Source organism: Papaver somniferum, chromosome 10 (assembly GCF_003573695.1).
Source record: "Papaver somniferum cultivar HN1 chromosome 10, ASM357369v1, whole genome shotgun sequence".
NCBI classification, from domain to species: domain Eukaryota; kingdom Viridiplantae; phylum Streptophyta; class Magnoliopsida; order Ranunculales; family Papaveraceae; genus Papaver; species Papaver somniferum.
Genome location: NC_039367.1, coordinates 21,921,497 through 21,933,916, shown reverse-complemented (window position 1 = coordinate 21,933,916; position 12,420 = coordinate 21,921,497). Strand labels below are relative to the sequence as shown.

The 12,420-nt window shown below is 35.9% G+C and overlaps 2 protein-coding genes across 2 annotated transcripts; one reads left to right on the top strand and one right to left on the bottom strand.

Annotated features, from left to right (window-relative positions):
• The first annotated feature begins 377 nt into the window (after window positions 1-377).
• Window positions 378-7,757, top strand: LOC113317217 (alpha-amylase 3, chloroplastic-like). The gene is made up of 13 exons (XM_026565359.1): window positions 378-807; window positions 891-1,024; window positions 1,142-1,196; window positions 1,286-1,408; window positions 1,521-1,644; window positions 2,550-2,905; window positions 3,445-4,136; window positions 4,655-4,844; window positions 5,545-5,651; window positions 5,835-6,084; window positions 6,332-6,454; window positions 6,790-6,957; window positions 7,227-7,757. The coding sequence occupies exons 1-13, from the start codon at window positions 520-522 to the stop codon at window positions 7,383-7,385; spliced, it is 2,769 nt and encodes a 922-aa protein (XP_026421144.1). The 5' UTR covers window positions 378-519; the 3' UTR covers window positions 7,386-7,757.
• LOC113317218 (inactive protein RESTRICTED TEV MOVEMENT 2-like) lies at window positions 7,728-9,119 on the bottom strand. Its single transcript, XM_026565361.1, has 2 exons — window positions 8,824-9,119; window positions 7,728-8,743 (listed from the first exon to the last, which is right to left on the bottom strand). The coding sequence occupies exons 1-2, from the start codon at window positions 8,954-8,956 to the stop codon at window positions 7,884-7,886; spliced, it is 993 nt and encodes a 330-aa protein (XP_026421146.1). The 5' UTR covers window positions 8,957-9,119; the 3' UTR covers window positions 7,728-7,883.
• Window positions 9,120-12,420: the final 3,301 nt, after the last annotated feature.

Here is a 12,420-nt window from a genome sequence, read left to right as displayed (position 1 = left end):
ACATGCTACGTCAATTCAATTCACAGAAACCGAACATGTAAATGGAGTTTGGTCTCCACCTGATCCTCCATCTCATTTACTCCTCAAATTTCCTAGAGGAGTAATAATGTAATATATAAAAGTACCTTCCCTTAAAAAAATAAAAAATGACATTCTTTTACGTGTCCAAATACATTTTCAGATTAAAGTATCTGAAATCCGTGGTAAAGAGGTAACCACCGCGAAATTGGGAACTGTTCTGAGCCTGAGTAAAACTAGGATGAGTAATTGTTGAGTATATAAAACGAAAAGTTACTACGCTTTCTAAAAGTAGGCGCGAACCAAAATCTAAGCCATCAAAAAGAAAAACTTCGAAAAATAAAATAAAGCAAATGAAAGTCCCGAGATGTTGACAGATTAGATCACACTTTTCTTACACTCTTCTCCTTCTTCATTTCCCGATCATCATAAAAAACAACAACAAGAAACTCCGTGATCCGGAAAGACTCTTACCGGTAAAATCTTTATTTTTTATTTGCAATGGCGATATATAGTGTAATTATTCATCCATGTTTATTGGAAATCCCTAGATTGAAAACCATAAAATCAAGTCGTTTGAATTATCATGATTCTAAGTTAGGTTTGAAGTATGATCGTACCAAATTCGGCTGGAAGAATGATGGAAGAAGAAGTTTTTGTAATAACTATAGTAGAACTCATAGAATCTGTGCTAGTTCTTCTTCTACAGATGCAGCAACTCTCGTTGAAAATTCTGATACTACAGAGTTTTCGTTTAAGGAGACGTTTTTGCTGAAGCGAACTGAAATTGTAAGTTTTATCTTATTTAATTTTCTCATTCTTATATTTTTGTTTTCTCTGTTTCTGATTGGAATTTTGTGGGATATTATTAGGTGGAGGGAAAGGTTTTTGTGAGATTGAATCAAAGAAAAAAGGATGATAAGAATTTCCAGCTAATAGTAGGATGTAATATTCCTGGGAAATGGATTTTGCACTGGGGTGTAACTTATGTTGGCGATTCTGGAAGGTAGGGATTTTCATTTTGGTGATATTTTTTTTTGCAATGATCTTGATGTTGTTTTTTGACTCACAAGACATTGCTTTTGAATCTTGATTATTGAATTTTTTTTTTGGAAATTTGTAGTGATTGGGATCTACCTCCACCAGAAATGAGACCTAATGGTTCGGTTTCAATTAAGGTATATATTTTAGATACTATAGCCTAGAAGAAGTTTGCTTTGTTTACAATGATTTGAATTGTGAATATATTTTGTGTTGGTGTTTTCAGGATTATGCAATAGAGACTCCTTTGATGCAGTTATCGTCACATGTGGAAGGAGAGACACTCTATGAAATTCAAATTAATATCAAACGTAACAGCTCGATTGCAGCATTAAATTTTGTTTTGAAGGTTTTTGGTTAACTCATTTGGAAGTTTTTCATACTTAAATTTAGTTTCTTTTCGTTTTTGTCACATGGGTAATCAGTAATCTTACTTTTGTATTTTGGATCTGACTTTGTAGGATGAGGAAACTGGGTCTTGGTTTCAGCACAGAGGCAGAGATTTCAAAGTGCCTCTTCAGGACTTCATTTATGAAGATGCCAAAACTGACACAGGTGCAAAGAAAGGCTTCAGTATATGGCCAGGTTGGATAGATCGATTACTATGTTACAAACTATTCAATCTTAGTACTTTGGGTTTCAGCTGAGAAAAAGTAATAGATTATTTATTTGATGTTGCATGCTTAGTTGTGAGTATCTCTTATGCATGCATCTAGATACTTCCCGTATAGTATGCCTCTTTATACTACATTCAATCATATCTCGCCTTTACAGGCGTCCTGTTTGCTTTTGATATCTTGCCTAGAATCTTACTGGGGAAAGAGTAACACTGTTATTCGGCTACATAAATAGAGAAGGTTTTGATGTTTTTCACCGAAGAGGTGTATTTATATCTCCTTTAAACTTATAAAACTTAAAAAACTTAAATGCACTTTTTTTGAGTTGTAGCTTTTATTTTAGCTTGTTAATTGTTATCCTTCTAATGCACTGAGAAACTTGTGTAAAAAAACATAGCATACTATATCGTATCGAAATCTTACAATATACGAGTCAATGTGATACTCTTTTCCTAAATTTGGCCTTGCAATACATACAGGTTTGGTACCTCAAGTTTTAAATTAGCTGCATAGTTCATTTCACTGTTAAAAGGTCAATATGAGTGACAAAATTATTTTTTGCATCATTTTTGTTACTTATATATCCCATTAAGCACCATTGGGTACTTAAATTTGTTAGAAAACAACTTTGTTGAATATAACCTTCTTTGACAACCAAGATGGATGGCCATGGTTGGCATCGTAGTGTATTATCTTCTGCTGAAGGCCCTCATCTTTATGTTTGGAATTGCATGTTTGATTATCACGTTCCAATTTCTTCCCCTGGAAATGTCCGCAGCTGCAATGCTAGCTGGTGATTTAGTAGTATCTCATACAGTTTTGACACCAGTAAAATGTAGTAATTAACATCTGCCGGTTTCTCTTTAATGCCAGGATATTTTGATCAACTATCATCCATGCTTGTTAAGGCCGAAGAATCTCAATCCATCGCGCAACAAAACATTGATGAAGTCGAAGGCCAAAAGCAACATAATAAACGTATGGAAGGAGTCTGTGGAGAACATATCATATCTAAAGAAGTTTATTTTCACAACATTCTCAGTGTTTCTGTTTGGAAGTGCTCCGAGGGTGATAAAAATTTTGTGCATTTAGACACTGATCTACCTGGAGATGTTGTTGTTCACTGGGGAGTCTGCAGAGATCATCCAAAAAGATGGGAAATTCCTCCTGCCCCCCATCCAGCAAATACCATTATCTTCAAAGAGAAGGCTTTGCGAACTTCATTACAGGTTTGAAGGCGAATTGGCTTTTTATTTTTAAACTCATATGTGATATACATAACAAAGCTAGCATATGCCGTATGTTAACAATTGCATTGCTTGCTGGGGGCGCTTAAATTTGTTTTTATTCTCAGTAATAAAAATAATGCATATAAGTTCGTTTAATCTAGTGTAAACTAATTGCATATTAGTGGGGTGTATTACATTTTGGTCAAATTGGCACTGGTTTTTATCTTGAGATACAGCACTTCAAACTGCTTTTCCTATTTTTCGGTGTTTATCTCAATCATCAGAATTTCTTTTCTTTTTGTGTCAGTCGTAAGTGTTTGCTACTTTACCTGAATGTCAGACCAAATTACTACAACTCAAATCATGCTGTTTTTTAAGCTTTACTCTGGATTCTTTAATTTATATAGTGTTATGTAATGTATCATTTCTCATTTAACTTTTATTTTAGGCACTCTGTTGCGCGCCTAGTTATAATTAGTTAACTAATGTTCTACTATGTATTCCTTATCGTTTTCCTGAAAGTGTTATAATTTTTGCAGCCGAAAGAGAATGGACGTGGAAGTTCGGGATTGTTCTCCTTAGATGCAGAACTTATGGGGCTGGTTTTTGTACTGAAGCTAAATGATAAGAGTTGGCTGAAATATATGGATAAAGATTTCTATATTCCGCTTTCTAGTGGCTTGCAAAACCAAACTAACCAGGACGAAACTGGAGGGCATCTGAAGCAAGATGTCTCTGGTTCTTCAAGGGTTGAAGAGTCTACTGGTCTTACAATTGAAAAGCCTGCCGAGGCAAATGATGCAGTTGCATATACTGCAGGAATCATCAATGAGATAAGGAATTTGGTTAGTGGCATTACTTCTGAAAAGGGTCGGAAAACAAAATCAAAAGAGTTGCATGTAAATATCCTTCAAGAAATTGAGAAATTGGCTGCAGAAGCCTATAGTATCTTTAGAACTGCTTCTCCGACATTTTGGGAGGAGGTTACTTCAGATACTGAGACATCGAAGCCTCCTGTAGAACTGTGCTCAGGAACAGGGTCTGGTTATGAGATACTGTGCCAAGGATTTAACTGGGAATCCCATAAATCTGGAAAGTGGTACATGGAGCTCAATGACAAAGCTTCCGAGTTATCTTCACTTGGTTTTACTATAATATGGTTGCCACCTCCTACAGAATCCGTTTCACCTGAAGGTTATATGCCGAAGGATCTATATAACTTGAATTCCAGGTATGCCTGCATAAAACGATGATGTTTTGTCCTTTTGGTTCTTTAAATGAAATTCTTTCAGCCCGACCTTAGTGTTACATGCGACAATGCATGCAAATAATCTTGGTGGTGCATCTTTAGCTTCTGGAACTTAAATATAAAGGTTTCTATTTTTTCCAGGCAGTTTTTTTTAGTAATCCTGTTAACCAAATTTGTGACTATTTTGTAGTGTTTTGTGCATGATAAGTCTAATACTAGTGTCGACGTGATATCTTTATTTTTAACGGACCAGTAGACGAGGTTTCTACGTCCACGTTGATGGGGAAATGGCTGAAATGAAACCTTTGCTGCGGGAGCAACTTCCCAGTAATGATTATCCACTTGCTGTGGGAGAAACTTCCCAGTAATGATCATCCACCAACACTGGATAAACTCCCTGAAATGATTGCAAGCTTGGCCTCATAATGTTTGGTCTGACATTTAGTATAAGATATACAAATGAGTATTTCATAATTTTGGCCCACTGCATGGTATTCTAGATATGGAAATATTGAGGATTTAAAGGTGCTTGTGAAGAAATTTCATGAAGTCGGGATCAAAGTTCTCGGAGATGTAGTCTTGAATCATCGATGTGCTCACCATCAAAACCAGAATGGTATTTGGAACATTTTTGGCGGTCGACTGAAATGGGATGATAGCGCCGTTGTTGCAGATGATCCACATTTCCAGGTGACACTTCTTTCTGTGATATTGATTGTCAATGTTAATTGTCAAACCATGTTAACTAGTAACATAATTTTGTAGTTGAGGTAGATATATCAGCTGAAGTATGCTTTAGAATGCTACTTACTGAAGATCTTCTTTTGTTTTATCATAATAAGTTAATAACTTAGTAGTCTGTTCTTTAGTGCAACTGAATGATGTGCTACCTGACAATATATAATACTTATCATTTACTTTTTATTCTCTTGTGATTTCTAATAGAACCTTCTTAAATTCCTCGATGTGTGGCCGAATATATGAGAATCCCCCGAGTCTCTAATCATCATTGTTCTCTTCTCTTTAGTATTGACATCTCTGGATCTGGTGAACAGAAGAGATTACGCTAGCTTGCTAGCTATAACTAGCAGCATTGTTCACTGTAAAGTAAGATAAGGGGCAGATCCCGGATTCATAAAAATCTGTAATGGCGAAATGGATAATTTCACCTGAGAATACATGCCACATATTTGGTAGGAGATCAGTGCTGTGTTATATAATGGAGTTGAACAGTTATCTTGTTGTTTTTCATGTTTTTACCTGGGTGGGTATTGGATATCAATTGGATGCTGTCTTATCCATCACTGTGCCCTAACTTGAAAATTTTGACATCAATTGTAGTTCTGTCTGTGATGTACTACCAAGCTAACAACTCTTTCTTGTTTAACAGGGCAGGGGTAATAAGAGTAGTGGAGATAATTTCCATGCTGCTCCTAACATTGATCATTCTCAAGAGTTTGTGAGGAAAGATCTTAAAGAGTGGCTCAACTGGCTAAGGTTTAGTGAAGTTTCACTTTTTAGTCATTATATTTTATCTTTGTATTGTCTGTAACCTCATCTACCACTTTTCTTCCTTGTCCATCTATAATCTTTGAAAATACTTGGATTGTTTATGGAGGCAATTACATTACATTCAGTTGGAAGTTTGATTACCATTCATCCCTAACATTTCACATGCAGGAAAGAAATTGGGTATGATGGTTGGAGGCTAGATTTTGTTCGGGGATTCTGGGGAGGTTATGTCAAGGACTATTTAGAATCGAGTGAACCCTACTTTGCGGTTGGCGAATACTGGGACTCTCTCAGTTATACATATGGGAAAATGGATCATAATCAAGATGCTCATCGGCAAAGAATTATTGACTGGATAAATGCTACCAATGGAACTTCTGGGGCATTTGATGTCACCACCAAGGGGATCCTTCATTCTGTAAGATTTTTTAAAATATCTAAATGTCATTCTGAAAATTGCTCTCTCCCTCTCCTGGGGAATTTGTGCAGCTTGTGCTTTATTCTTTAAATCACTCATTTTGAAATAAAAATAAGTAGATTATTTTACTTTATGAACTTTATTCTTCTTGCCAAAGTATGCTTTCAGTATGTTTTTTGCTTTACTAGTCAATTTTGTGAGTTAGTGCAAAATCATACTTACAGTACTTATCTATTGCTTCGAGTAGGCACTCGAGGGATGTGAATATTGGCGACTATCAGATGAAAGCGGAAAACCACCTGGGGTTGTTGGGTGGTGGCCTTCACGAGCTGTTACCTTTATAGAGAATCATGATACTGGCTCTACTCAGGTTCATACCACTGTCACTTTATATTCTGTAAATCGTGCTTCTTCTGATGCTTAAGAATCTAAAGATGTTATTTTTCGAGTCAAAGATGCCAAGCCTGTAGATCTGTAGTCGCCTTAATGCCGTCATTCATACATGACTTGAAATACATGTATCTTAGGTGAATCCTTAGGTCCATGTGTGTAAAAACTACCACCAAAAGAGAAAAGAAATGATTTGGGTCCTGAGGTCAGAAGTTCAGTATATATGCCATGGTATGTTTGATAAGAAACATGACAAGGTACCATGAAGGATATGAACCTGAAATTTCCTAACTCAGTTCACTGTTTGCTTTTCAGGGTCATTGGAGATTCCCACGTGGTAAGGAAATGCAGGGATATGCCTACATCTTGACACACCCTGGAACACCCTCAGTCTTCTTTGATCACATTTACTCCCATTACATGCCAGAAATTTCGGCACTGATATCCCTTAGAGACAGGAAAAAGCTACATTGTCGGAGTACTGTAAGTGTTCGGACAACTGAATAGTACTTGGGTTAATTGGTATTATTGGCAAGTATTTAACAAAATTTGAATGTGGTGGTTAGTTAGATGATACTCCCTCCGTTTATGGAAAAGAGATACTTTCACTTTTTCAATTTGGCCTATTTTTAGGCTAAAATGAAAAAGTAAAAGTATCTCTTTTCCAAAAACAGAGGGAGTAGAATTTTCTAGCATATTTAGGTTGTATTCACGTCGCCCACATTACTGACTTATTATTTGTCTCTGCTCAGGTTGAAATAACCATGGCGGAAAAGGATGTGTATGCTGCGATAATTGATGAGAATGTTGCAATGAAGATTGGACCTGGGAATTATGATCCTTCTAGTGAGTCCAAGAATTGGGTGTTAGCGGTGGAGGGATCAGACTACAAGGTTTGGGAAACATCATGATAAAACACATTCAAATTTTCCTTCACATAGGTAAAAATTTTAAACGTCTTGAGATTGCTGATGGCAGTCAAAACCACAAAAGGATACAAGCAAATGCATTCCCAAAATAACAAGTTAGTGTTGTAATAGCATGTTTTGTATGTTTCAGTTTTAGTGTGTATATAAATAAGATTAGCATAACCTAGCAAACACTACATGAACAGTGGAACCAATAGAATTACATTTAAGCTACAGAATGTAAATCTGTATTGTATTATTGTTGAGTGCCAATAACAGTTCCCTTTTCTGGCCCCTCAGACTTAGATCCAACTATGAGGTTTAAGTTAATATTGAGTATTCATATTTGGATAGAAATAAATTGCACTTTCTTCAGTTATTGTTTACAAGTATGCATTGGTTCTCGATTCGTATAATTACAAGAAGTGCATGTAGAGATGGACAATTTTAAGGATATAAAGGTAACCCACTGCAGGTAAAATGTGTCAACAGGTTCCTTGATCACTGCCCACCTGATCGGAGTCTATGAGATATATACAGTACTCCGATTGAAAATGCAATCACAGCTGTTGCAATTGCAACCTTATTGTTGCTGATCATCTCTTTGGCATTCCCCATGAAATCTTCTACTACTTCCACAACTTCTTTCCCTTTTTCTTTCACAGGTTCTCTTTCCTTGGTCCAGCCCCCTTTCTTGCTGACTGTTCCCTTGGCACTCTCCATGAAGCCTCCCATAACTTCTTTCCCTTTTTCTGTAACATCTTCTCCTTCCTTCCTCCAACCTTCATGCTTGCCAATTACTTTTTTAGCATTCGCCGTGATATTTCCTGCCACTTCTTTCCCTTGTTCTTTCAGAATTTCTCCTTCCTTGCTCAAACCAGCCTCGGTCTTGCTGATTGTTTCCTTTGCATTTTCTGTAAGATGTTTAACTACTTCTTTCCCTTTTTCTTTCATAACCTCTCTTTCCTTTCTCCAATCCTTCGTTTCACCCTTCTCTGCAGTCAAATCCTCTTTTACGCCAATTTTCTCCATTTCGTCTTTCTTTTCATGTTTGTTATCATCTTTTTTCTTTTGGTCTCCTTCCTTCTGTAATTCCTTTTCCTTCTCTTTCACGATATCTTTGACGTTTTGGTTCATGTTCTTCGATTCTTCCAGTTTTTCACCTGCTTTTTTCTTTGGGATGATTACAAACAGGAGTCCTCCATCAAATCTGCCACTAATTTTATCGATATCGGAATCTTTAGGCACGTCAGATATCTGCTTGAAGCGACAGTACTTGTTCTCGCTCACCTTTCTTTCGCCGCTAATAGTTATTTTCCACGAATTATCAACTTGCACTTTAAGCTCCTCCTTCTTGAAACCTTCAGTACAGTAAACACGGTATAGTTAGCTCTACCAGAGATCAACATTTACACAAGAAAATAAATAAATAAGTACATACCAGGAAGATCAACGAGAAGCACATGGCAATTCAAATCATGAGTCCAATCTGTAGATGGTTGGAAATCCTCGTACGTCAACAGACGAGTGTTTGTTCTTTCTCCCATATCTCTCTGTCTCTTCATTTGTTCCATTAGAAATGCTATATATCAGTTAATTACGACACACAAGTTGTTTATAACGAAAATGGCTATGGAATTGTTCTTGAGTTGATAGTACTGCAAAGTAGAATTGTTTTGGAGTTAATAGGAATGAATGAATGAATGATAAATTGATAATGACTCTTCCATATTTATATAAGTTAAAATGAGAAACTTAATTAGCTTTTACTTGTTGAATTCTGCAGCCATTATTCCAAACTTTTTCTCATTACCTTACGTCTGTGAGTAGTAAGTCTGATATCTGTAGTTGAAGGAACTAAACTATTCCTTGCTTCCAAATGCCTTGTAAAAGCTTCTTTCCGTATAGTGGGGGTTCAGTAACTATTTAACCTGTCAATATTGTTCTGTTTACACCATAATGTGAGCTCAAATGTTTTTCTTGCTTTATTGCCGGCCTAAAACCGAAGTTTTTTTTTTTTAAAATTATTATTGTATCTATTTTTGCCGTTAATCTTTTTCTACTTTTTATTACAAGATTTTGAAGTAATAATCCAACTAACGGGGAAATACTAGTTTTCGAGCGTTTTTTTACTCTGAGCATTCATTTCTTAGCACAGGCAAATGGTCCAACAGTGACGGAATTTGGGTGCTCCAGCCACCCTAAATTTCTAAAACCAACACAAAACTACTTAAATTTTCAATCTTATTTCCGTGGCTGTGGTCTAACATGTGGAGTTTCAGAAAAGTATCTCTTCGGTTATGCTAATCAAAATTGTAAAAAATTACAAATTGTACCTGACTCGGAGGTATTTCGAGAGTTTCTCCTCTAATCATAATATCAAACTATCAATCCCAGTCATCCAACATCACCTGAAAGTTAATTTATTTGTTTGCATTTCCCTTGGGATTTGGACCTGCCGCGATAGTTGACCCGACCCAAGTCAAATGTTAAACCATTTGTGTTTTCATTTTTGTGATATCCAGCTCGACTCACACATCCTCAGAGATATTTCAGTCGGGTACAAAAATATACCGCAATCAGTGGAGCTAAGATTTTCTTATGATCAAAGCCAAAAAAAAATATCAACTTAATTATCCAATTTGTAGTAATAAATGCCCGAACTTCCTAAAAATCTGTGGGGTCTATATGTTTGAATTATGTGTAAATTTAACCGGCAAATTAGGTAGGAAAATTTGGAAATTTCCGTTTAACTGATTTTGACCTCTGGAATAGTAAATCCTCCATCCGCCACTATTAAGAATCCAGCTCATTTTATATTGAAATTGGAAAACAAGTGGGTCTAGTACGTCCACTTGTCTCCATATGAGACAAAAATCAGGTTATTTTAAAGTAAAACAGGCTACCCCTTAACCTTGTATTTTCTAAATGGCTAATATATTCTTGTTTAATTAACACTAAAAATTCTGATTATTAATTAGTTGAGTTTAGATGAATTAATTAAGTAGATTAAAACTTATGAATTTAAGTTATCAAATTTTGTTTTTGATTGAACTCATGTGGGAAGATTTTTGATGGAAAAAATTTGTTTTGGGATTCTTTTTTGCAACGAAAATGAAAACATATTACCCAAACACTTCTAAAAAGGGGATTGCAAAGCTAATGTATGAAATCATACTCAAAATTAAAGAAGAAATCAACACTTTCAGTTCTGAAACTATGAAAAGTCGGCAGGATCGACGAATGAAGAACATGCCGACTATATCTGGCCGGCAAGGTCTACGGATGAATGACATGCCGATTTTATCCGTCCGGCAAGGTCGGTGAATGAAGATGTCGACTTATTATTTTTGACACACAGGAGACTGTTGTAAATGCTTCACTAGTCAGCATCTTATTGATTTTTTACCTTGCCAACTACCTTATAGTCGGTAAGGTCGACAAAAAATACCATGCCGACTATAGGATTGTTTGAAATCCAAAGAAAGGTGTTACAAATGCATAATTATTCGGCAAGGTATAAGGATGAATACCGTGCTGACCCTGTAAATATTACTTTCAGAAACAAAACTCTTTGAAAAGTTGGCATGCTATTCATCTTATAACCTTGCCGACTAAAAATAATATATGAAAAGTCGGCATGTTGTTCATCCTATAAGCTTGCCGACTAAAAATAAATATGAAAAGTTGGCATGCTCGACAAACAAATACCATGCCGACTGTTACAATTCAACAATTTCAAATTTTTCTGATCTAATTTGTCATTCAAATAAAAAAACAAAGTACTAGAATGAATTTGAAAGGATTAATCTTTTTTTGCTCAATCAAAACCATTTTATTACTCATTATGGCCCAATACAACCAACTAAAGAGTTTACATCAAAAAGAGCCACCAAGGCCCAATAAAATGAAAAAACTCAAAGGAAAAAATAAGCCAAACTCAAAACTGAAGCCCAACTGTAAAAAACATAAGAAAATTTTCTAGCAAAACCTATAGTAGATTTGCTTAGGAGATTCCAAAGCTGGGATGAAACTTGGTTTTGAGTTGAAAATGATCTCTCCACTCTCACCAATCCTGCACCCTTCTTTGCCATGGAGTCAGCAGAGAAATTCACTTCTCTCAAGCTATGTACAAATTTGATATTATGCAATAGTTCCTTTAATCCCTTCATCTTACCTGCATGAACCAAGGCAGCCTTCCTGATATGTATGCACTCACTGCTGCTTTAGAATCAAAGTTAAAACATACATTAAGTTTGTTGTTCTGTATAGCCCATTCAGCTGCACCTGTAATAGCCATTAGTTCTGCAATGTAATTAGTTGCAATTACCAGGCCAGTAGCTTCAGCATATATACAACCTCCCATTTCATCTCTGCACACAAAACCATATCCTGCTGCACCTGGACTGTCCCTAGATGACCCATCACAACATATAAGTATCTGATCTCTTGCAGGTAAGAAGAAACTCACTTCAATAATTCTTTGATGCTTTGTTGGTTGATGTTTAAGATCAAAATTCTTAAAGACCATGTAATCATAGCTACATTCCCACATATAGATTTTTATTCTCACTGCACAGTCTTTTGTACACTGTTTTATTCTTCTCTTGAGATTATCCAAGTTTACTTTCTCTTCTTCAAAGCAAATTCTATTCCTTAAGAACCATATCTCCATCATTGTAATGGAAGCAACCAGTAGCCATATATCCCTTACAGCTCCACTTTTATTCTTTGCAAAGTTCATAACATCTTCATATGATTCAGGGTTGCAGAACAAGAAGATTCCACCTAGCCATTTCCATATTATCTGACTGAAATTACAAAACCATAATATATGTTCAAGATTATCATAATCAACACCACACATATAACACTTTGATGCTAAACTGAAACCCTTGCTTTTTCTTTTTTCATCAGTTGAGCAGATACCCCTCACTATCTTCCATACATTGCTTGTTGTTGATGGATGAAGGATAGGATGCCAAACATGTCTTGCCCATGTCACTTTTTGATAATGCTCTCTAATACATTCAACAAC

What these genes read in the sequence shown, in the direction of transcription:
- LOC113317217 (XM_026565359.1), top strand. Translation starts at nt 520, where the DNA reads ATGGCGATATATAGTGTAATTATTCATCCATGTTTATTGGAAATCCCT. An exon ending in ATGGTTCGGTTTCAATTAAG is followed by an intron (nt 1,197 to 1,285) that starts GTATATATTTTA and finishes TGGTGTTTTCAG; the next exon opens with GATTATGCAATAGAGACTCC. An exon ending in CATTAAATTTTGTTTTGAAG is followed by an intron (nt 1,409 to 1,520) that starts GTTTTTGGTTAA and finishes CTGACTTTGTAG; the next exon opens with GATGAGGAAACTGGGTCTTG.
- LOC113317218 (XM_026565361.1), bottom strand. Translation starts at nt 8,956, where the DNA reads ATGGAACAAATGAAGAGACAGAGAGATATGGGAGAAAGAACAAACACT. An exon ending in GCTTCTCGTTGATCTTCCTG is followed by an intron (nt 8,744 to 8,823) that starts GTATGTACTTAT and finishes ACTGTACTGAAG; the next exon opens with GTTTCAAGAAGGAGGAGCTT.